The sequence below is a fragment of the Chelonoidis abingdonii genome, chromosome 6, assembly GCF_003597395.2.
Source record: "Chelonoidis abingdonii isolate Lonesome George chromosome 6, CheloAbing_2.0, whole genome shotgun sequence".
NCBI lineage: Eukaryota > Metazoa > Chordata > Testudines > Testudinidae > Chelonoidis > Chelonoidis abingdonii.
The window spans coordinates 101,382,229-101,406,961 of NC_133774.1; the positions used below are offsets into that span (position 1 = coordinate 101,382,229).

Sequence of the window (24,733 nt, forward strand, 5' to 3'; positions counted from 1 at the left end):
CCACTTGCCTCCCACCTCTGGGCAGCCCTAGGCTGGACAGCTGTAAAAGAGTAATGGAAGGCAGGTATACTAGCCATAGAATGATAAAGACCGTTTCCCTTATAAGCTGAAAATGGGTTACCTCCAGTCAATTAGGGACACCCAAGTCCAATTAAGGGCTGGTTGAGACCTTGAAAAACTTTTCCTCCCATGAGAGATAGGGAGGAGAGCCAAGGTGCTGCAGGGCTAGTGGCACCAGGGAGAAAGGCTTCTCCAGGGTGGATGGCTGCTCTCCTCTGTACAGGGGAAGCTATATAACAGACTGCCTGTTTAGGAAGAGGACTGGCACCCAAGGAACAATAACATGGCCACCACAGTCAAGGTGAGACTAGGGAAAGGTATGCCCCTTTGTTTTGTGTTGGAACTGGTTTCTTCTTTTTTTGTTTTCTTTTCTTTTTTGTTTTTTTTTGTTTGTTTGGCAGAGGGGCACTCCTGAGGCTTGCCTGGAAAATATTGGGAAATAACCATCCAAATGGGAGAATAAACACCAACCAGGGTGGGGCTGACTTACTCCAGCCCCCCCACCGTCAGAGAGGGAAGCAATGAGCCTGCCGAGGGGGAAGAGATGGGAGATGCCTTGCCACAACCCTGTTCTTAACTCTGGGAAGATAGCAGGGTGGAAGTTTGTAAGAGGGTAAATGAAGGAGGAACAGTAGTAGCCACAAATAAATCATGATGTTGCTATGTAGCAGTGTTTGTACCAGTTCAAACTGCTAAACAATAGATTAGGCTGACATGGGGTTTAGCTAGCTGAAAGGCTGGGGAAAAGGATGGATTTCACCACAAGATTATGGTTTTGCTTTGGCAAGGATTCCGGTGCAGAAGTTGAGAAACTACTCCTTGGGAATCTTGCCAGTAGGAAGAGAGAATATACTCATCTCTTTGTGATCAGCATGCTTGTTATAGATATAGAGGAGGGTTGGGTAGTTTCCCAATAAAACATGGGATGGTCAGGAAGATGTTCAATTATTTTTGGATTTAATATGCCAGGAGCGAAGTCTTCGGTTGAGTTAAAGGGGGAGAGGGGGAGAACATCCAACCCTGCCAATTAGTAAATTAGTATTTCACACAGTGAAGGGTCAGTATGAAAATTTCATTATGGAGCTAAATCCTCAGTCTTTTTAAAAGTAGTGGGTTGGACTTTCAGCTTAGAGCAATTCTGGAGAGGAGTTACTATGGGAAAGTTTGTTTTTAGCATTGACAATGCTAAGTGTAAGTTGTTAAATGTCATTAGTGAACAAAAAGATTTTGTTAGCCAAACAGAATGACAAAGCTGTTCAGCCATGAGGCCAGGTGAGTTACTGATGTCTGTGTGTGTACCTATAACCATATGAGCACTCAGAAGACAAAGAATCAATACCAGTGGGTAAATAATGGCTACTGTCCTGTTATTTTCCAAATTTAAAGCTTGATCAGTGAGTTGAAAAGGCACTATATATCAATGAAATTTTATCCTCAGGGATGCTGCATTTCATTGTGTTTCAAACTTGTTGTACCAGTCATGCTTCCCCCTTAACCTTAGTCAGGATCAAGAGGCAGTCTTGCTATTGCTACCCTGACTAAAGGATCCTGCTGCTGGGTGAAATTAGATCATGAATTGGTTACTGACTTACAGTGTACAAGAGAGCATAGAAAGATTTCATGTTCATACCTGCCTCCTGAGTATTCAACAGTTTGATATGAACATGGACAAACTAATACATAATACTTGTTGCAAGTTAGATTCTGTTATAATTACTGTTGTTATAAACAAGGTGTTAGGATGTTATAAAGTGTGTAAGAAAAGTTTTTTCCCCTTTGTTTTAGTTTGTGAGTGAAATTGGTGCTTATGAAAAGTGACTGATCTTAGCACTAGTTTAAACCAGGTTCTCCATTCACCCAGCTTTGCCATTGCAGCTTAATCCCGATCTTCAAACCTATGAGTCCTGGGCCCCTCAAGCAGAAACTAGCCATGATGGTATGATTTTGTGCTGTGAATGAATGGGTTCTGTATGAGACCACCATATGCACTTTTGCTTGTGACACAATATAGGCTAGGCTGTAATCTTCCAATCTGCCCAGAGTGAGGCAAAGCATAGTTGCACTGTCCAGAGCAGGAACTAAATTGTGAGTCATGACCCTTGTCCTGGAACAGCTTTCTTCAGGCTCTGCACCAGCTTAGTTGTGCCTGTCAATGTGTTGGAGAGGGTAAAGTGAACACACTTTGTCTCTGCCTGCACATTCTCTTTCCACTTGATGGGACAGGGACCAGTGGCCCAGAGGCAGCTGCTCTTCCCCCCACAGAAACCCATGGATCGCCTGTGCAATGGAGTAGGACAGCTCACAATTGAACCCTCTGGGATTGGAACCTGAAGCACTCCAAAGGTGACAGGCTAGTGCTACTGCATCATCTAACCCTTGAATGCAAATATATTTTGAATTATCAGTGATACATCCTTTGTTCCAAGAGTATGGGCCAAATTATAATATTAATGGGGTAATGTAGCTATTTTTCATCAATAAAAATTTAATGCATAAATGGCAATTCCTATTTGTTTATCTATATTGCATAGATATCTTTAACAAAGTTAATCATAATGTTAATTGGACTGTGGTTTATTAATAAAAATAAATACTTTGTTAATATCTAATTCCACTACATTCAGAAAAATCCTCATTTTTTTCTGTTAATGCAAACAAGCAAAGAAACACAACCTCAGAAATAATCACTAGAGCTACCTGATGAAATTATTTTTTTGATGTTTCCTGTTAAAAAGTGAAGCTCAGTCAGCACACTCTGCCATACCTGTAAGAGTTGTTAGACTTGGCGGTAGGAGCTTAAAAAGAGAAAATAAACACATCACAGTTGGTGGCACATCAGAGAGGACAAAACTCCAATCCTCAGCTTCTGGGGAAAGGGATGGCTAAAGGCAGGAACACCTCACACAGCCATTGCCCAAGAGCCTTTCCCTGAAGGAAGGGAGGGCCTGATCACTTTCGATGGGACCATGTTAGCGTGTGAGTCTTGCTGGGTCCACAGCTTAACAGAAGCATTCTGAAGAATGAGAACTTTACTGCACTCGTGGGACAATTCATTTGTGTTACTTTATTTTTGTGTTCATTGAGAACCCCAGAAGGGGCAGGCTGTCTTGGGCTCAGTTGGATAGTGGAGCCTCTTACAACTGGTCTGGCATGGTAGAAAACCTGGACGTAGGAGTGCAGAGTGCTATGGCTGCAGGGGCCAGACTCAGGTCTGGTGGGCAAGGAACCCAGAGACACTGACACAGAGTTTAATTGCACTCTCCTCCTTAATTACCTGGACCTTAGAAAGCAACATTGTATTTCAGAAAATTCCAATTATCTATTTGCCATGTAATTTTTAGATCTCCTTTGCAAAGACAATCTCATTGATAATTGTTAGGGGAAAAAATGGAGATTAGTCTGAAGGTTTTAAATGGCTCACTTTGTAGTTAGTGTAACAAATGGCTTGGGAAATGGAGACACGTATTCAGTAGGATTGCCTTCTCTTGCTATTTCTTCACAGCAGTTTTTTTTTAAGCTTGCTATAATACTCGCTGCAAGGATGGAGGATCACTTGGTGGCAAGGTTGGCTAGAGACACTGCCCTGCACTATGAGGTGGAAAAAGTAATTACAGCCCGTTGTCCATTTTATCCAGTTATCACAGCATCTTGGAAACCCAAGGTCTGAACAACTGGCAGGTATCGCATTCCAGCATGTAGCAGAGTTGCTGAAGGCTGATTAAGTTCTTTGGGCTTTATGATGAATGAGAATTATGACAGCTTTTTGGGGGGATCTTCAGGATGCTGGTGATATGGTTGACTGTGACTGTTGAGATCAGAACATTTAAAAACATCTAGGTCATATACGGGTCTCTGTAGCATCATGGCGGGAGTTTGACATAAGTAGGTGTTCTTGAAAATCATCGTTAGGCATCTCATTAGTTTTGAAAATCTGGCTTTCTCTGACCTTGGGGGAGAATTCTCCCAGTGACTCTGCATCAAATGTGCCAATGTACAGGAAAACTGATGTTGTTTCTAACTGCAAGCCAGTAGTCAAACCCACCTGAAATTTAGAAATAAAGCTGTTTTCTGTCTGGTTCCTGGATTACTGTCATTAGTGAGAAGGATCTTCAGCTGGGATTTTTTTTAAATTCATTGAAAAAAATCCAGCTCATCTCCCAACAGGCGTGAAAATTCTTAGTTCTGTCACTAAAGTAAGACAATACTCCTAAGGCTATGTTTGCACTGTATTGCCCTACAGAGGTGTGAATTGCAAAGTGCACCAAAATGTTCCACTTTAACTGCCCTGTGTGGATGCTCCTGGTGCAAAAAAAAAGGTACCTAGATTGCGTTAGCACAATCCTGTTTGACAGAGGACTACATTAATGTGTATTAGCAGGTACCTTCTAGTTTACACCAGCAACTTCCACATGGGGCAGTTAGAGTGCAGCACTCATAGTCTGCACAGTGGTGCAGTGTAGACAAGTCCTGCGTATGCTCAATTTGCTCACCTCGTGAGTGAGGAGGATCACATTTTACAGTCACTTTTTTTTTTTTTAACATACCTGCAATTTAAGGCTGGCTGGTACCAATAAGTGCACATTGAAAATTATATACTAAGGCCCTGTCTACATTAAGGCAATTTGCGCCAGTGACTACATCAATGGCACAAACCACTATGGTAGATGCACTGCACTGATATAAAGTGGGGTTTACAATTAATGGTGCATGCTTAATAAGTGTACACTTAAAAAATCCTGCAGCCTTGCACAGCTCAGCTCTCTAGATGTGAACACTCAGAGTTGACAGAATTGTGTAGTGTGCATTGGCAGCAGCCCAAAAGGGGAAAGTGTTCTTTTCATTCTCACAGAACTTAATAAACTGCTGAAGGCTTTTGAGCAAACTTTTAACAACAATTAAAAATCACTCTTAGGTAGAAATCGTGTGGAAAATTTCAGCCCAAAAGATAAATATTTCACAATGCTAACAATAAATATGTAAAAGGAAAGTGTTATAAAGGAAACTGTTTGGTGACCTTAATTTTGTGGATGCTCTCAGGTATTAACAACATTTGAATTACTTTACAGTTCAGATAACACACTACAAGCTCTTGCAGGGAAGCACAATAAGTAACGTGAATTGTAACAAAGAGGGCAGCTGAATGATGTAAGAAGTTAAGGAGAACCAATGCTTTTCAATGTCCTCAGAGTGACCCTGAATAATCATTCTCTGCTCTAATAGCTCAACAAGAAACACAGCAGCTTTAGCTTCTGCAGTAGTCTCCATGTGATGCTATGAGTCTTTACTCCATTTACATTGCCAACAATGGAAATATAGAAAATTGCTGTTTCAGCTGCTGGGGTGGGTATCATTTCAGAATGATCCAGAAATGGAGGAAGTGGAGTGATCCTAGTTTTGAACTGGGGAAAGGAATGACAGTCTGGAAAAACTGATCCTTCAGCGTCAAGTGCCAGAATATCAGCCAGCACTAGGGTTGCCACCTTTCCAATTGATAGCAACCGGCCTTTGAGGCACTGCCCCCTTCTCCATCTCTTCCCCCCAAAGCCCTGTTAATGTCACTCACTCCTCCCATCACGTACTCATCATCTCCACCTCTCTCCCTCTGCCCAGCTGGGCTCCTCTTGCTCTGATGTTGGGGCCAGAGCTGCTATAGCCTGACAAGAAGCCTGACTGCAGGGCAGAGGGAGGTGCCGGGTCATTAACACTTTTGGTGTCCGGTCAGTACATCTGACCAGGTCCCCTTTTTCGACCAGACTTTCTGGTTGAAAATCAGACACCTGGCAACCCTAGCCCAGCACACAGAGAGAGAAAACACGTTTAGGAAAGGAGCATCTCAGAGCAGACTATCTAGGAATGTGACAGAACACCTCTTACACACCAGGGAAATATTTCCTAAGAGGAATCAGCTCCATCTAACATTGATTATATTGGTTACAATACAGGATACTCATAGAAAAATTGGCTGAAGGTTTTTGTTACATTTTGTTTTGGTCTTGCCTTTAGAAATCTTTCCAGGAGCAGTGTGCAGCCCTGATATAACGTGTTGCTTTGCGGTGCAACTCATTGCCAGCTGCTGATGGCAACTTTCTCACTCAGAGATTGTGGATCAGAGCAAAGAGCAGGTGTTCACAATGTGCATAGATTATTTGGCACATCTCTGTTAATTAGCAAAGATAATGGAAGAGGGATGGAGCTGGCAAAAAAAATTCATCATGTCAGCCCGTTTTATTTTAGGATCATTTCCAGAAAACATGAGCATCACTCAAAATTGGAAAACTTCTCTCATTCCCACTGACTCTTTAGTATATCAGATCCTCCCTTTATTATAATCAGCATGGTTCAGTGGTCAACCTTGGGTTCTGCTCTCACCTGGGCTATTCACTTTCTGTATGATCTTGTTCAAATCACTTCATCTCTTTATGTTTCAAATTCCCACCCTGGAAAGTGGGAACAATGATGTTTACTGAACGAGTTAAAAACTTTTGAGAGCTACAGATGAAAAGTGCTTATTAAGTATTATTATTAAAGGCCTGGAAACCACACTTCACTTAGTGGATTTCATATATTTGTATTGCAGAGCATTTTATGAATTAACACAATTTTAAATGAAATAAAACATTCTGTCATTCTAAATCTTCTCATATAATCAACTTAGAACCAGTAGTCTGTACCACTTACATGAAACACATTTAACCTTGATTCAAGATTTGATATTGTTTGACTTTTTTCCCTGTTCAAGTGACAATGCACTCCATCACTCAGAATGACACGGGGATGCCAAATACAATAACAGGGAAATATCTTGATTTGCCTTCATTTTTGCAAAGGATCCAAATCAAATACATCGTTGTAGGTACATTAAGCGTACTTAAAATCAATCTGCTCTTTAACTGATCACCACTGTAATAAGTTCACAACTCACATAATAATCCAGACTCTATGTATGCAAAAGACCTCTTTCTCTTTTACCAGGATGAGGCTGGCATACTGTCTTACTCCACTTGTCCACTTAGTAGGTACTGGTAGATCAGGCAGTCCTGAGAAAGGCAGCTGTATAATCCCATGTTCTCACAATCTGTGTGGGAAACATGGTTTTCTAGCTCTAACTCTGTGGGCTTTCAATTTGCGCTGGTAGAAAATAGAACCATCTAGGAACCTCTAGTATTTAGAGACCGTGTTCAGTACAATGTTCTATAAACCCTCTTTCCCGTTTCCTATATCCAGTTTAGAGTCCTAGCCACTCCAGTCACTAGGTCAGGCACTTCAGTGCACAAGCTACAAGAAGAGGGGAACTGGGTATAACAGTCACCAGAAGGAAAGGTGTGTGAAAGCCCTCATGTTTGCCTAAGGTCCTGAAGTCCTTGGCTTGGGGGGATGAGACGTCTTGTGTAATATATCCCAGATGGCATCAAACAAGCTCAGGACTGCACGCTTGAGAAGGCAAGCTCATGTTTGTATGCTTGGGGCCTGCCATAGCTGGAAAAAAACAAGTCTTTTATTGGAGCAGAGAGTATTCAGAACCTCTTGTCAAATAAAGAATCACGTTTATAGTAGACCACTTTCAAAACCTTTCATCACTACAGAATATGCAACAAAATCTCACACAAACATTACAATCTGAGCGATATAAATGTAGATAATAGTCATTTCAGGAAGCACCAGTCAGAACACACTCTAACCTCACTTAACGTGGTCTAACTGGAAATCTAAAACTCTGATGTATTCCAATCAAAAGTGTTCAATGAAATGTCAGTGATGAAAATGAGTTCTTTATTTTCTTTTTTCTGTATTATTTATATTATGGAGGGCTTCATGAATTATGAGGTCAGGGAAACTGAGCCATAGCGAAGTAACTGTTGTTGGCACTCTTCTTATGTCAAAATGCACAAGATTGCAAGCGAGTTGCAAGCCATGGTACTGCCTTGATTTCACACATGCATTTAAAATGCATTAGCCAGCACATTCATTAATCAAGCATTGCTCCAGCTTTCATGTGGTCTGACCTGCAGAATCTGACAGATACCACATAACTGGAAGCACTGTCAGTGGTTTTTCAGGTGTGGGAATAATACTAGTTGAGAAAACATTTGGTTTGCATCTGGCTACTGGATACAGGAAGGTAAACTCCAATCTTTTCCCATTTGCACTGGGAATTGGACTAAATTCTTCCCTGAGGCTGGATACATGCTTCTTTCATGGGTAGCAAAATGTTTCAGAAGGCGATGATGGTGTTTAAGAGCAGTAGCAATCTGAGTGTTTTAGTAGCAACAAACTGCACTGCCAGTTGGGAGACTCGAGTGCAGAAGCCAGGTCAGAGGCCAAGAAAAAGGATATGAAGTCATCAGTGTTAGTGATTTAAAGGAGATTGAACACCTCTTACTTTTCCTTCCCTGCACCCTTGGCTTGAGGTAGCAATCAGGTTGGATCCACTCTCTTGATTTGTAGTCAGAGAACAGAGGCAAAAATATCAGTTGTCAATGAGATGGGGTGATCATTAAGGCTGATGTCCTGGCTACAATGAGGTACATTCCCCAGAATCAGTGAGGGAGTGTAATAGTAAAAGATGCTCCCGGCCTTTGCCTAAGTTGCAAAAGAAATAAAAAATGACCACAGCACCAAGACTAAACCAGAAGATGCAGATTTTTGACCCAATTCTGGTTTCTAATAAACAGCCTGCTTATCTGATACAAGAATTCAGCCTTTTTTTTTTTTTAAATAATCAGTGTTACACAGCAGCAATGGCACAAAGTGGAAAAATGTCACAAGGCAATGCAATCGGCTTCCGTTTTTAGTTGCCAAAACCAAGTATTACAGTAGAAAAACAGTTGATTTGATTAGAAAAGTTATATGTTTGGGTGAAGCTGTTGTAACTGAATTTTTCCATTATGTAGTTGTGGCAGGGATTTCCACAGTGGCAAAGTACCATTAAACAAAACTGCTGTCTACTAAAAAGTACGTTGAGTAGAGGGGGCTGATTTCTTTTAAAACAGAAACAATAATATATGAGAACTACTTTCAGCTGAATCCAGGTCAGCAGAGAGGTCACTCAGGAATGGTTATACAGCAGAGAGGTCACTCAGGAATGGTTATACCATTCTAGGTGCCTATGAATCATTAGGTTGTGGCTGCTCTGTATTGCCACCATAGCCTGCGGTGGATTTTCTACCACTACTGGCACCAGGATCTATGCAGGCAGAAGCCAGTGAGTGAAGCGGCCATTATCTTTGAAAACTCATGGAGATCGGGGGAGATCCCAGACGACTGGAAAAAGGCAAATATAGTGCCCATCTTTTAAAAAGGAAAGACGAATCATCTGGGGAACTATAGACCAGGTCAGTCTTACCTCAGTCCCTGGAAAAATCATGGAGCAGGTCTTCAAGGAATCCATATTGAAGCAGTTGGAGAAGAAGAAGGTGATCAGCAGGGCCGACTCCAGGGGTTTTGCCGCTCCAAGGAGCCAAAAAAAAAAAAAAGTCACGATCGCGATCTACGGCATTTCAGCAGGAGGTCCTTCGCTGTGACCTGGAGTGAGGGATCTGCTGCCGAATTGCCACCGAATAGCTGGACCTGCCACCCCTCTCCAGAGTGGCCGCCCCAAGCACCTGCTTGCCAAGCTGGTGCCTGGAGCCGGCTCTGGTGATCAGGAACAGTCAACATGGATTTATCAAGGGCAAGCCATGCCTGACCAACCTGATTGCCTTCTGTGATAAGATAACTGGCTCTGTGGATGTGGGAAAACCGGTGGACATGATATATATTGACTTTAGCAAAGCTTTTAATACCATCTCCCACAGTATTCTTGCCAGCAAGCTAGAAAAATATGGATTGGATGAATGGACTATAAGGTGAATAGAAAGCTGGCTAGATCATCGAGCTCAACGGGCAGTGATCAACAGCTCGATATCTAGTTGGCAGCCAGTATCAAGTGTATTGCCTCAGGGGTCTGTTCTGGAGTCAATTTTATTCAACATCTTCATTAATGATCTGGACAGTGAGATAGATTGCACCCTCAGCAAGTTTGTGGATGACACTAAGCTGCGGGGAGAAGTAGGTACACTGGAGGGTAGGGATAGGGTCCAGAGTGACCTAGACAAATTGGAGGATTGGGCTAAAAGAAATCTGATGAGGTTCAAGAATGATAAGTGCAGAGCCCTGCACTTAGGATGGAAGAATCCCATGCACCACTACAGGCTGGGAACTGACTGGCTAAGCAGCAGTTCTGTAGAAAAGGACTGGGGATTACAGTGGACGAGAAGCTGGATATGAATCAGCAGTGTGCCCTTGTTGCCAAGAAGGCTAATGGCATATTGGGCTGCATTAGTAGGAGCATTGTCAGCAGATCGAGGGAAGTGATTATTCCCCTCTATTCGGCACTGATGAGGCCACATCTGGAGTATTGTCTCCAGTTTTGGGTCCCCCACTACAGAAAGGATGTGGACAAATTGGAGAGAGTCCAGTGGAGGGCAACAAAAATTATTAGGGGCTGGGGCACATGACTTACGAGGAGAGGATGAGGAACTAGGCTTATTTAGTCTGCAGAAGAGAAGAGGGAGCGGGGATTTGACAACAGCCTTCAACTACCTGAAGGGAGATTCCAAAGAGACTGGAGTTAAGCTGTTCTCAGTGGTGGCAGATGACAGAACAAGAAGCAATAGTCTCAAGTTGCAGTGGGGAAGGTCTAAGTTGGGTATTAAGAAACACTATTTCACTAGAAGGGTGGTAAAGCACTGGAATGGGCTACCTAGAGAGGTGGTGGAGTCTCCGTCCTTAGAGGTTTTTAAGGCTCATCTTGACAAAGCCCTGGCTAGGATGATTTAGTTGATGTTGGTCCTGCTTTGGGCAGGGGTTGGACTAGATGGCCTCCTGAGGTCTCTTCCAACCCTGATCTTCTATGATTCTATGAATCTAGACCATTGGAAGTACTCTGGATTTACACTGGTGTTATTGAGAGCAAAATCTGGCCCAGTGAGAGATTTGAATGCCTAGGAACTCATTTATTAAATGATTTAAGGTTATCTGAAAATAGCAAATGCAAATTTCTCAAGGACTTAAATGATTCATGGCTAGAGTTAAAGGACTAGCCCAAGGAGAGCAAAAATCCATTAGACAGTTCAACAGAGCTTTTTTTAATATGATCATCACTCCAGTAATATAAACACAAACCCCCAAGACATTTCAAATGTAACATGTTAGACTCCAAAGCTAATTAAAATACTGTGGTAAAGAGTTTTTAAAATTACAATCCCCTACTGGATACTTGGTTCTGCATCTGATTTAAGAATTCCTAAGAAGGCACATTTAGACATATGTTAGCTAAAGACATGTCATATTATTTTGTGTTCAATGCAATATTAATACTAACCCTCATGGTACAATAAAACTGAACAGAATATATTATGATATCCCCAAATCAGTCACATTAATATTATTTTTAATCAAATGGTGTCAACTTAGCCGTGAGTATCATGCAGAACAAAATAACTGGTTGTAGGTATTTCAGAGTTCTATTTCCCTGTTATTTGTGAGCAATTACAAACTTGTGTGGCCAGGGAACTAGAATGGTTTATATTAACATAACAGTTGTCTAAGGCAGGAGTGAAGATCATTTCGGACTTTGCAAAGGGTGAATTATCCCTGAAGGTGATTCTGAAGCCTGTGAACTTGTTACTATAACCCCAAATTTTAAAGGTAAAAAGTCATGAAGAAACAGGACATTCTAAAACATTCTAAAAAGACTGGTATAATAATTGAGGATGGTATTGTGTTAAAACCACAAGACTGAGAACCAGAAGACCTTTGTCTAAGTCTCAGCTTTGCCCCAGACTTCCTGTGTGACTTTCAGCTGGTCACTTTGAGCCAGATTGTGGCCTGTCCCTACTGCAATACACAATGTAGGAGGCTCCCCCCCCCCCCCCCCCCACAGTTTCAGCCAGAAATGTAAGGGCTGTTGAGGGACTTTCAAATGGGTGGAGATGAGTGGGGAGAGTGGGACTACACTCACCGTAGCCCACATACAGTCATATAGGTCACCCATCCTGCCCACCTGTGGAGGGGAAATCATGCTGCAATTTCCTACAGCAGAAGTTCCCAAACGATTTTTGCTGAGCCCCTCTTCAGAAAGTGTATGCCTCCTCACAGGAACTGGGGAAGAGTGGGGAGGGGGTGGCCTGGAGGGGTGTCCAGTACTCATGGAGAGCCAGGGGTTGGGGAGAGAGGAATTCCCAGTATCCACAGGGGCTGAGGTGGGGAAGAACTGCCCAGTCTCAATGAGGGGGCGGGGGGGGGTACCCCAAACCCGGGACTTTCTCATCATGTAGTAGCTGAGGAAGCCTTCTGCTCCCTACAGTGGTTAGTTGGTTTCAGCTGCTGGGACCAAGTTCCCTGCCCATCTCACTCCCCCACCTACAGGCAAGTGAAAGGGGGCTGCATTGAAGGCTTAAGCTCAGGAGGAAAGTGGAAGGCTGCACCTTGTGAGAAATGACCCCCCCACGCACACTAGACAGAGTCCCTTCCTGACCCTGGTCCTTCCGTATGGCCTTGACCGCTTCCCATGCTCAGGGTCTGTCCTGCAGGAGAAGTAGACGGCACTCTGGGGCTGTGCTGAGCAGGGGGCCCTGTCCGAGTAGTACTCCCAGGGTGTAACCTTCTGCTCCCTGCTTGTGGAGTCCCCACTAGCCTCCCTAGCAAAGGAAGGTAACTGCTGGTTGGTGTCTGCTGCAGCTGTGGCAGTGGAGGCATGTGATGGGCAGGGAGCCTGGCAGCTGAGACTGCTCACACGCAGCCTCATCTACGTACCCTGTGACACAGATCCTCTTGGTACAAAAGAACCTAGGCTTGGTCTACATTTAAAAGTTATCTCAACATAGCTACATCAGTCAGGTGTTTGAAAAATCCATACCCCTGACCAATATAGCTATGCTGACCTGACCCCCACTGTAGATGCAGTACATCAACAGAAGAATGTTTCTGTAAGCATAGCTCTTAGGGATGCAAAATGCTATTAGGGATGTAACAAACCTTAACCGTTAACCAGGGTGGCCCTGTGCCAACTGGAGGGACTCCATCCCTGGCTGTGCCAGGCCAGCGGACCCCTGCCTTGGCCGCACCAGCAACGGGACCTCAGCCTCTGTCAGACCCTCCCAGAGCTTCCTTGGTTAATGATTAAATTATAATAATTTTAACCATTTAACCAGTTAACTTTTTAAACCAATATTTACATCCCTAATAGCTATCATTATTCAGGGAGGTGGTTTTCCTCCACTGATGGAAACCCCCCTTTCGTCAGCACAGGTTGTGTCTACATTGTGGGGTTATGCTACGATATACAGAGTACTTTGTGAACACGTATATGTTAAGCTCTGATATCTGTATCACTATGATGGAAAGACGGATTACTTGCATATAGCAAAATGGATAGATACATTCACAATAATCTGATTGTCTTTTCCATGTCAGTGAGACTTGAAATAATATGAATTGAATTTCTGACAAGCCTTTCAGCTGCTTTGCTCCACAGGTCAAACTATTATAGTTTCCACTGCTGTTACATAGGATGTATTTATAGAGACACAGGTAGTAATTTCAAACATTTTCTGCCTCTTCTTTTTTTCCCTCTGCCCTCCACATTGTCTTGACCTGCTGTTTCTTTCTTGCTTTTTTCATGCTTTTCAGAATGTGTGTAGCATTATTATGTCAACTGTTTTGATTACGGATAGACATTGACCCTTATTGAAGACGCACTTTGTCAATCAATGAGAATGTATCACTTAGCGTTGTTGGATTCATTAACTTTTATCCAGCTTTAGATCCCGGCAGTTTATGGAGATTTGCAGAGATGGTAACTGCAAATCATTTCGCATGCTCTTGACTTGGGTCAACAGCTACTTTGTCCTACAGTCTTCAACCATTTTTATGTGCAGACTGGCTACTATTACTGAGAGGCTTGAAGTGCTGGTACAGAGGTGGAGAAATTAAGTCTGTTGTTTGTTTGTTTTTTAAAAAGATCAACTCTTTAAAGCATTTGTTTTTAAAATAACATGAAAAGCTCACCAATGATGGTTGGGTTTTTTTTTTTCAAATTTTCAAACTCAAAATGTATAAATACTTTCCATACATCAAATGCCTAAAGTTATATGTGGCTTTTAGGGTATTGGAGTGTCATCTTGATGCAGATAGTCATTTTAGTTCTAGATCTTCAACTTCATAGGTTTTGTACTGTTGAAATGTGAAATACAAATTGAGAATGCTGTTGTGCACTGGCATACTTAGATATACTTTGTGATGTGGAAAGTATAGGGATATGAGAATACACTCTCTCTATTTCCCTTTCTAAATATCTTCTTCCATCTTTAGTCAGTCTGAGACAATACAACCTCACCGTCATCTTTAACTCAATGTAAGAGACGAGTCCTATAGTCATTACCCAAGACTTACTCAGGCAAAACTCCCATTGAAGTCAGGAGCAATTACAGAGTATGGGCTGAAAGTATTGGCTCTAAGAAAATATCAAAACAAACACCATAAATTGTATCTTTAAAATTTATAAATGTTTCCCACATTTTGTCCTGTTAAAATGCTAAAAATCTTGTAATTCCATTGAACATGAAATCCCATGATGCTTCTATTGAGAAAGGGAAGAAAAGTATTATAGTGTCTTTACGCTCTTTGCATATATGTTAAGTGCAGTCTTTTTTATATAAAAAGAGCTTGGTGACATTAAAATCAGTTAGTGTACTAATTTTTATATCTGGAAACCTCATTTCAAATCATGTTAATGGTTTTGGTGGTCATATCCTACTCCATAGTGGGCATTTGCCAGAATCATCACACAGCTTGGCACGAGGAAGAACTCAGAAGAAGCCCCTAAGGAAATTGGGATGGTAGACTTGTATTTTTTAGATTATGAATGAGGTAGAGTGGTGTGAGGAAGATCACAAGGGCACCAATCCAGTTGGCAGCACTGGAAGTGATTGGGGAAGGGGGACTCCCACAGTTCAGTGACTTGACATTCATGTATGCTACAGGCACCTATCTATGCATAGTTCTTGCTAGCAGGGGTCTGACTGTTCATCTGTTTTAGGGTGGTCAATAAGATGTAATCCTTGAAGAGATAGGGATAGCACTATTACGTATAATTGTCCATGTGGTTTGTGGTTTTCATCATGCTAATCACATAAAATAGTCAATCACTAAATCTATTGAATTGTTAAGTTCATTAACTTCAAAAAGACAATGTCTATTATCAAAAGGTGATTCCTGGGCTACCCACCCCAGTAAGTGAAAGTGTTGCCTGTTGGCCAGTTCCACCTTTCCCCATGACATCTCCCACTCATTCATCCAATGCAGCCATCCAAGTTCATTGGTTATTTTGTGACATTTCCCAAGACTCTTGTCCGAGGTCGTTCTCTCTCTCTCTTTCTCTGTTTAATGTGTTGTCTTTCTAAAGTCCCTGTTTCCTTGGTAGCTGAGCAGCTATTTCTGTTTCCAATTTACAGACCTAGTCTAGGCTTAGGTGGATGGTTGCCTGACTGTTGGACCTATGAGTGCATTGGGAGTGACATGCACATGCAGCTTGTCGTCCTAGACTCAGGGCCCACATATGCATGTTTCTAATGCTGCAAAGCTAAAAGGATAGATTCTAGTGTAAAATCCACACGCTATTCATAGTTGGCATCCACTGTTTTTTTCTTCCTGTGTACTCCTCCCTTCTCCCTACATAGGGCAGGATTTTGCCTTAAGTTTGTCTGTAGCTGTTGCTATTTACCTGTCACATTCACATGCACTGTATTTGCTCAGAGAAATAGAAAATGTACATGACACATCTCCAATGCCATTTGAAAACTAGAAAATATTTACTGCAGCAAACCCACCAAAGTGATATTAAAAATAATTACAAAACTCTCAATCCCCAAAAGATGTTGAATACAAATACAGTAGTGCAGTTGAGATGCATGGCCCATATTACAATTTCCAGTGTTTTGATAAATTTCTTAGAAAGCTACACGTGTGAAAAATTGGTGTGGTTAATTTTTTTCTGATTAAACGTATTCAATATTCTGTTAATTAACAATTAGTTTTTTCCTCTCTTGACAACTTCTTTTGTTCAATCACTTTCATTTTCACTGTTCCTACAAGACAAATTGATTACACTGAATGAGTGAGAGAGTTAAGTGAGAGAAAAGTGTTTCACTGTATGAAAGGTAACATCTGATCGTTTTGTTCGGCACCTCATTTTTAAAAGGGCCATTTGCGTTAGCTCAGAGCAACTTGTATTCAGCAGCACTGCTTGCATGTCAGTAAAGAAGAGCAACACTGTGCACAGAACAACCCTGTAAATGCTGAGATGAGGAGACTGGAAATGATGATTTTTATTTGAAGTAGCTTGGTCTCCAATCTGGCTTGGCTTTGATTTCTAGACATTCAGGAAATGGAACTTTCGGAGCTGAAGTCAATTGGAAAATGTGCACTGTTCCCCCTCAGCTAAGTGTGACTTTATGGAAATGTTAGAATGCACCTCATTATTTGCATAGTCTCCTTTTGGCAAGAAGTAGGAATCTGTATAATCACTTACTCCAGAGATTTTCCTTTAAGGACTAGGGGATAGGAAGTGTGGACTGGACACTTTTTAAAAGGAAACATTTTTAAACAAATGATTTTTTTTCATACAGATCAGTCTAATCCATACTATACCAGCCTTTGGGCAGTGAAGTGTGTGCATATATGCATAAAATGCTAAATGGAAATATATGGCAGGACATTTAAATAACTGCTGAGTTTTGATCTATTCATCAGTATTACAGCCCAGGATTCAGACAGTTTAGACAAGGCCAACTGGCAAGCTTTCTGTTCACTAAGGAAAAAACTCTATTGCTCCATGGAGTGAGTACTATAAAAGTGATAGTTTCCGTAAATTAATGTCATGCCTGTAATGCACCTGAACTCCTCTTCTGGGAAAATGCGTCTCCTGTGATGCTTGTAATTACACTCCAAATGAGTGTGTTGGTACATCCTCAATGCAATTATAAAAACAGCTATTAAAAACAGATCCCAACAGAGGGTGTTGATTAAAAAGATGCACAAGCAGCAATGGGAGGAGGACTGTGATTAGGCACAGTGTACTGGGTCGGATTTTCCTCCTCTTGGGCTCCTTGTGTTGTCATTTGTGTCTGTTCAAAGTGCACCAAATCAGGGTGGTAGTATTTTACATCCACTTTGGGATGTTATAAATGCCTACCCACGGAGCAAGATGGTGATGTAATACTTTTCATTGAACCAGCCCCTGTTGGTGGAAAGGACAAGCTTTCAAGTGACACGAACTCTTCTTCAGGTCTGGGGAAGGAAAAAAGAGTTTCTGAGTTAAATACAAGTTGGAACAGATTGTTAAGAGTAAGGGGTAACACACTGTAGGAGACCACTATAGGATTACATTGTTATGTAAAAGAGGTATGAAATGGGCTATTAATGATTAGCAGATAGATATGTTACAAATTATTGTAAAGAGCTATAAAGCCAGTGTTCCTATTAAATTCATGGTTTTTGGTGTCTAACAGCGTTATGAATTTAAGTACCCAGATTCACCTGTTGAAGGCCCTGTGCAGGTTTCCTTTGTGGACAATTAGTGAAAGATCAGATATGAAGTGATCACTTTATAAAAAGGGTTCACAAATGGGTGATAGAGTGTTTTTGTCTTTTATCATGTTTCTGTGTGAGTTCATTTGAGAGTGTAGTGATTGTCTGGTTTCACCCCCACATAATTTTCATTGGAGCATTTAGTGCACTGGGTTTGGTACACCACATGTTGTGATAGGCATGTGTAGGACCCATGGATCTTAAAAGGTGTGTTGTGGGATGATGATATTGATCATCGTAGCATTGGAGATATGTCTGCAGGTTTTGCATCTGTTTTTTTTAGTAGGGTCTGGTACTGCTTTGAGTTGGTATCCTGGTGTCTGGAGAGCTTTCTTCGTCTGATGAGCTTGGTGAGTTTGAGGGGTAATTTGAAGACCAGAAGATGGGGTTTGAGAAAGATTTATTTCAGGATGTGATTCTCATCAAATATGAGTTGTACTTTTTTGATGATACCCCAGATGGGTTCTATTGTGGGATGGTAGGTGACAGCTAGGAAGGTTCAGGCAGTGGTTTTTCCCCCTATATTGAAGCCGGTTCTCTTGGAGTATTTGGGTGGCCCTTGACATGATGTGATCTTTTTCTCTGATGGAGTGTTCTTGATTGATGAAGGTGGTTTTCAGAGTGTTTAGGTGTTTATCCTGGGCTTTCTCTTCAGAGCAAATTCTACAACATCTGGATGCCTGGCTGTAGATAACAAATCTTGTGGTGCATCTGGAGTGGTTGCTGGATCTATGGAGGTAAGTGTGGTGATCTGTAGGTCTCTTGTATGTAGTCATTTGGATGCTTCTATTGTTGATGCTGATTACAGTGTCCAACAAGTTGATGCTGGTGTGAGTGTTCTAGTGAATTTGGTGGATGGCTAGTGGTTGCTGATGATGTGGTGGAAATCCATTAGAGAGTTGAGGTCTTCTGTGCAGAGGATGAAAATATCATTAATATATTTAATGCATAGTATTGGTTTCATGCGCATTTTTCCAGAAATTCTTCCTCAAGTTGGCGTATGAAGAGGTTGACATGTTGGGGAGTCACTCTAGTTCCGATGGCTTTTCTCATGGTTTGGACAAAATGTTTGTAGTTAAAGATAAAGTCACTGTGGGTGAGAATGAAAGCATTGTACGTTGTCTTGTAGGTATCTGAGACAGGCAAAGATGCTGTCATGGTGAAGATATTGGGGTTTAGGGAGGTGACATCTATGGTGGCAAGGTTGGTGTTCTGGGGAAGTTGTTTATGTTACATAGTTTCTGGAGGAAGTTGATAGTGACTTGAAGAAATCTGGTCTTTTGTGTGGTGAGTGGTTTCAGGCTGAGTTCTATGAGTCCTGATATTTCTTTACTAAGAGTACCCTGGTCAGATATGGTTGGTCTGCCTGGTTCCCTTGTTTGTGTTGCTTGGGAAGCTTTTAGAAGGTCTCTGGAGTGGTTTAATGGAGGTGAAGTTGTAGATTGTTTCTTGCCGTTGCTTGGGGAAGGATTTGATGGTATCTTTATGTTTCTTTATGAATAGTGGTGTGGGGTCTTCTTTTAGTTCTTTATAGTAGGTGGTGTCAGAGAGTGGGCTGTTGGTCTCGTTCACATAGTCATCACGATTAAGGACTTCTTTAGCATCTCTTTTTTCTATTGGCTTGATCTCTGTCTGGTGGTTGGATTTTAGGGACTGCATAGCTATCCTTTTGGTGGTAGAGTGATTAGGGACTGCATAGCTCTCCTTTTGGTGGTAGAGAGATTAGGGATTACATAGCTATCCCTTTGGTGGTAGAGAGATTATATTGGATGTAATGTTTACTGAGGATTTCACTGTCATTTTTTTTCCTGGCACAATTACTGTAATGATCAGTGTGTGGTTTCATCCACTGGGGGAGATGTCCAGTCAGATGACTGTTTATTTGTATGACTGTTGGTGAGGATGTAGTTGTTGTGGGTTGTGTCATCTTTACTGTGAAAGAATTCCTTGAGGTGGAACCAGTGGAAGAATTCTTTTAGTTTTTCACATGTTAGTAGAGTGGCAGGTTCTGTGGTGCGGCAGAAGCTCAGTCCTTTGGAGAGTCCTTCAATTTTGGTTATGAGTAGTCTTGATAGGTAATGATGTTGGGGTGCCTTGTAGTGTCCATAAGGTGGGTCACGGTGTCTTGGTTTCTCCTGCAGGTGATGTTCTATTGGTTGTGGAGTTGTTGTAGTTGGTTCCACTTTTTGTTTTTGTGTTGGATTGCTGTCCTCAGGTTTTTGAGATTGATGTTTTGGGTTTCCTGCACGATATCCAGGTAGGTTTCCTGATTTTTTTCCTTCCAGTGTATGGGAGCATGTGATCATTTGATGTTTGCAGTGGTCCCTTTTGGAGTGTGTAAAGTGCAGGAGACGGCTCCTCAATTTTTCTGAGGTCCTTCTGTAGAGGTGGTCAGCATATTTGAAATACAAGGAGCAAGTCAGTGGAGAATCAGGCTCAATGTATCCGAATGCATCATTATGTTGCAATGATGGCGTATATATATCTGCTGTATATATGTATTTACAGTTTGGTTTTATGGTAGGACAGTGAGCTATGTCATTTGTCATTCCAATATTTGGACCTGATCTTGCAAGCTTCAGAGCACCTTCTGCAAAGTGCTCACATCATCAGCTCCGACTTACTTCATTAGGAGTAAAGGGTGCTCATCTTGCAGGAGACATTTATATCTCTCAGGTCTGATCTTAGTGATAGACAAATAGGTTCTTTAAAACACAATTGCTAGCCTCTTTTGCCAAACACAGTGAATTGTTTCCTGAAACAAGCTCCGTCTATAGTATATTGAAATGCAAAACCCTCTTGCTCCTAAATACTGAGAACACTGATTTACAAATAGGTTCAATTTTATACATAAAAATCTCTCTATGTGCTAAGTAATTGCTCTGGGTCCCCGATGGATGGGAATGGTGCAGTGAGGGAGGGTTTATGATTGCTGCCACTAAGGAATTGTATGATAAGTGTTCTCAGTTATTTGATCTGAGACAAAATAAACTAATTGTACCTTTTGAGAGATCTACATGCAGATTAGTGTTGAGATCACATTGCTGTATTTGTTAATAAAGCTTTCAGCCTTCACAGGCACTGTTATTTTGCATTCACTTTCAACTTTTTTATGGTCAGCAGCAGAGTGTAAACGTTTGTACAGTCTAGACATCAGAGATCTCTTGTTATACTGAAAATGTGACTGACTAGTCATAAGCAATAATGGCTAAATCAAAAAAAGATTTGGAGGGTGAGGTTGCATAAGCCTTGAAAACCTTGATTGCTGATCCGACGATATTGAAGTTTCACTTCTCCCTGACCTCAACAAGTCAGGGACAGATTAAGACAGGTTCATGGTCCAAGGGGACCTAGTTTGCTAGTGAGTCAGCTAAGGTGCAGCACATGCAGACTCGTATGTGCTAGGGAGCGTTGGGTTGTTTTACATGGCAGGAAGAGTTGGAAAAAAACAAGGTTCCATTATCAGAGTCTGGAAGAGAGAGTTCATGCCACCAATAGGGGGCTGGGAGGGAGCATCTATTGAAGATCTATGGGACACCAACTTTTTTGATGGGACAGAGTTAAAAATAATGTGGCTCTGGGTCCCATTTAACCTTATTCTGTTTCTCTTCTGTGTTCAGTAATTGCCATCAGTAGAGACTCAGGTCTTTGGCCCTCTCTCTTGGCATCTGGCCAGCTACACTCTTTATGTCTTGGATGCTCCAGGAATTTGCTGCTTCAGAGGGGCCCAAAAATGATTGCCTGCCTTCCCTTTCTGAATGAAGCTCCTCAATGTGTAATATTTGAAGGCAGCAGACAACCCAGTAAATATTCCCAGGCTTGCTGAGAAGTCCATGAGATGGATTTTAGCTGAGCCAGGCATCCTGTGGGAAGAGGAAAGAGGTGGCCAGAAGAGAAAGGGGACTTATCAAAACTTTCTCAATTCCCTACCACTCAGAGATATCGGAGGGGTAGATTTTGGAGGATTTGACAGAGAAAAGGGACTTCAACTTGCTTACACAGCACCAATCATTTCCCTCCTGTTCTGTGTCCATTGACATCACAGCTCTTCCTGTAGAAATCATGCTACTACCACTGACCCTGAAGCAATTCTCAGGTAGCAAAGTTGCTTGGTGCAGAGGGAAAAACCATGATGTTATCACAGTCCCCACACTGTCCTCTACCACCCCATAGAACTGCCTCACAGAAGGGATTCCATAGGTTCAGAGATGCCTCTTTCTCCTCTCACCATGATCAGAATCTGGAGGTTCTGCATTCCCTGTTTTCAGAAGCCAGGAAAACATGGGGACATCAATTCTCACTCATGAATAACTCCCCTTATAATCAGTTGGAGATTTGCCTGGCTTAAGATCTCAGGATTTGAACTAGAATTAAGAATGCATGGTTGGAGACATTTTTCTGCTATGGGAAAACATTAATATTGTCCCTAGCCAGTGACTCTGAGCTGGAACAAGAAAATAAAGATGTGCTCTGAAAGTAAAGTTTATTTTTGTGCGTGTGTGACTGTACATGCCTGGGAATCAGGAGTGCAAGGTGCAGAGCAGGCTGTTAGCAGGTGATGGCTGCCTTTCTTTCTTTGGAAGATGTGAACTGAATTTTTATAATTTTATTCTGTACCAGCACTTCAGCAGCAATATGAGCTATCGGTAAGCCACAAGCATGCAAGTAAAATCTGGGTTTGACTGTGGACAGTTTACAATATTTATATTAATAGCAGTAAGTTCCCATTTAGAAAAGTTAATGGTGTTGGAGGAGAGGGGAAAAGCATTACAAATTAATATCTGCTATGGACTGGATGTCACCTTTAGTATCACTTTTCTGAAAGTGTTCAGAGTCTTTGATGAGGTGTCTGACAGAGAAGAAACTTAACTTTGGAAGCCTGATTTTGACCTTGATCTCTTCTTTCATTTATATTTTGAGCTTCTTGTTGTAATTTAACCTATTACCCCATACTCTGCTGCTTTTTCGTGGGAAGTACTTTAATTTTACAGAAAATACAGTTCCTGAAAACTGAGTGAATTGTGACAAATAATCTCATTGCAATGAATTATAACTTATTTTTTTGGTCTTTTCATGATGTTGATACAGATACTGGTTAAATAGAGCTTTTGAATATATTTTACTATTAGCAGCTGACAATTTAATAAAGGAGAAAACAAAAACCCTTGGAAATCCCATTAATTTTTCTTTTGAGTAACTGTTAATCTTTGTGTTTATAAATACAAAATGGGGTCAGTTTATGAATTTTTTAAATTATTATTATTAATAATGAAGAATAATAAAATACGCAATGGCATTGTTCAATAGCTAATAAAGTCCTGTTAGCAGGGGGTTTAAATAGTTGTGCGTGGCAACCTGTAGTACTAACTAAATTGGTATATTTTCCTGCGAACTAAATGACAAGGTGAGCTTTGCATTCTCTTTGCCAAAATGAACACTTTAACATGAAATAGACTTGGACTTCAGTAATGGGAAACTTCCCAAGATTGCTCACATTTCTTGATAATCTCCATGGAACTCTAACACTTACCAAATATTTTTCTTGTTGGCAGGTGGAGTGGATACAACAACAGGTAGTTAAAAGAAGGATAAAGAGGGATTATAAACCTGGTGGTACCCAATCCACTTATTTCAATGATCCCAAGTGGCCAAGCATGTGGTATATGGTAAGTATAAAGGCAGCCATTGGCTCTGATTCATGTTAATCATTTAGTTGCTCTGTTATGATCTTCTTCAGAAAAAGGCAAACTTTCTTTTCAGTTTTATATGAACTAAGGAAGTGTCTGTAAACTCCTTACAAGTATAATGAGAGCTTCCTACTGCGGTGCTCTTGGGGAATGTTTTATTATAGAATAAAGTTTCGTCAGTGGGGAGGCGAAGGGACATAACCATGGCCCATTTGAGGAAGGGAAAAAAAAATCCTCTGGTCTGGGTGCCCTGCCTCCAAGACCCCATGTGATACAGATGATTCCCATTGACTCCAATGTCAGGTTTATCATGAAGCAAAGAGAATGGAGACATAATTATGTCTTTCTGACAGTAGTAGGCACGCAGATATGTTAGATAATGAACTATTCCATCTGATCCTGTGTTGCTTTTTGTCTGACATAAGAAATACAAGCAAACTTTTTTTTTTAAAACATGTAACAGTCACAGTTAAAGTTTGGACTGAAGATCTTGGCTACCCAAACAGATTTTAACTATGTCTTTAATTTGTGTTGAATGACCTAAATGAAGTATTTTAGTCATAGTATATCCAGGCTTTGGAAGAAGGGAGAGTCAAATTAGGCAAATGACTGCAGTTTAATAATAGGATCGTCATATTTTCCAGTTCACTGAAAACTTTGGCTATGGTAAACCATCCTATCTTCAAAAGACACTTGTTTCTTAGGACATAAATCGCACATCCAAAGGCTTTAAAGAGAGATTTAACTAGTGTAGGACCAAATCTGACCCTGGTCAGCGAGTGAGAGGGAGCCAGGCCACTGCCTAGTCCCATTCTGCAGTAGGATGTTTGTGAGGCAGAGTGGAGAAGGACCAGGGCAGTTTGGAGGGGACATTTACTGGGGACCATGCTTCTGCTTCTTTGAATAAGAACAGCATGGTCTTCAGGTGATCATATATGCTACCCTGTGTTGGCCATTTCCACAGTCGTGAGACCAGCCTTTTGGGTTAGTGTTGTGCCAGCCACTACAGTCTTGATCTCCTTTGCTAGTGCTCTGTTGAACACTTGGTAGGACTTCTGGCCCTGCAACTGTCTTTCCACACAAGGTCATCCATATAGCTCAGATGAGAGCAGAGCCCTGAACTGAAGTAAGCGTTTTGAGACTTGATGGCTTGATTGTCATCAGACTTGAGGGGAAAATGTACATTTTTGGAACTCTTATGTTAGAAGATGTTTAATTTTAGGATAGATATGTTTTCAGTGGAATATCATCTCTCTGCTTTTAAAAATTGCAGTTGAAAAACAAAAAGGACACAGACCAAAGGTAATTTGCAAATAACAGTATATTCCGAGATTTTGAGATGCCTTGTCTTCAAGCAC

The 24,733-nt window shown here is 41.4% G+C and overlaps 1 protein-coding gene across 2 annotated transcripts in view; it reads left to right on the forward strand.

The window, feature by feature from the left end:
• Positions 1–24,733, forward strand: part of PCSK5 (proprotein convertase subtilisin/kexin type 5) — a 297,459-nt gene that overhangs the window by 37,907 nt on the left and 234,819 nt on the right. For both annotated transcript variants that reach the window (XM_032774960.2, XM_032774962.2), the window contains exon 3: positions 23,241–23,354. In XM_032774960.2, coding sequence (XP_032630851.1) covers positions 23,241–23,354 — 114 coding nt within the window. The remainder of the gene's footprint in view (positions 1–23,240; positions 23,355–24,733) is intronic.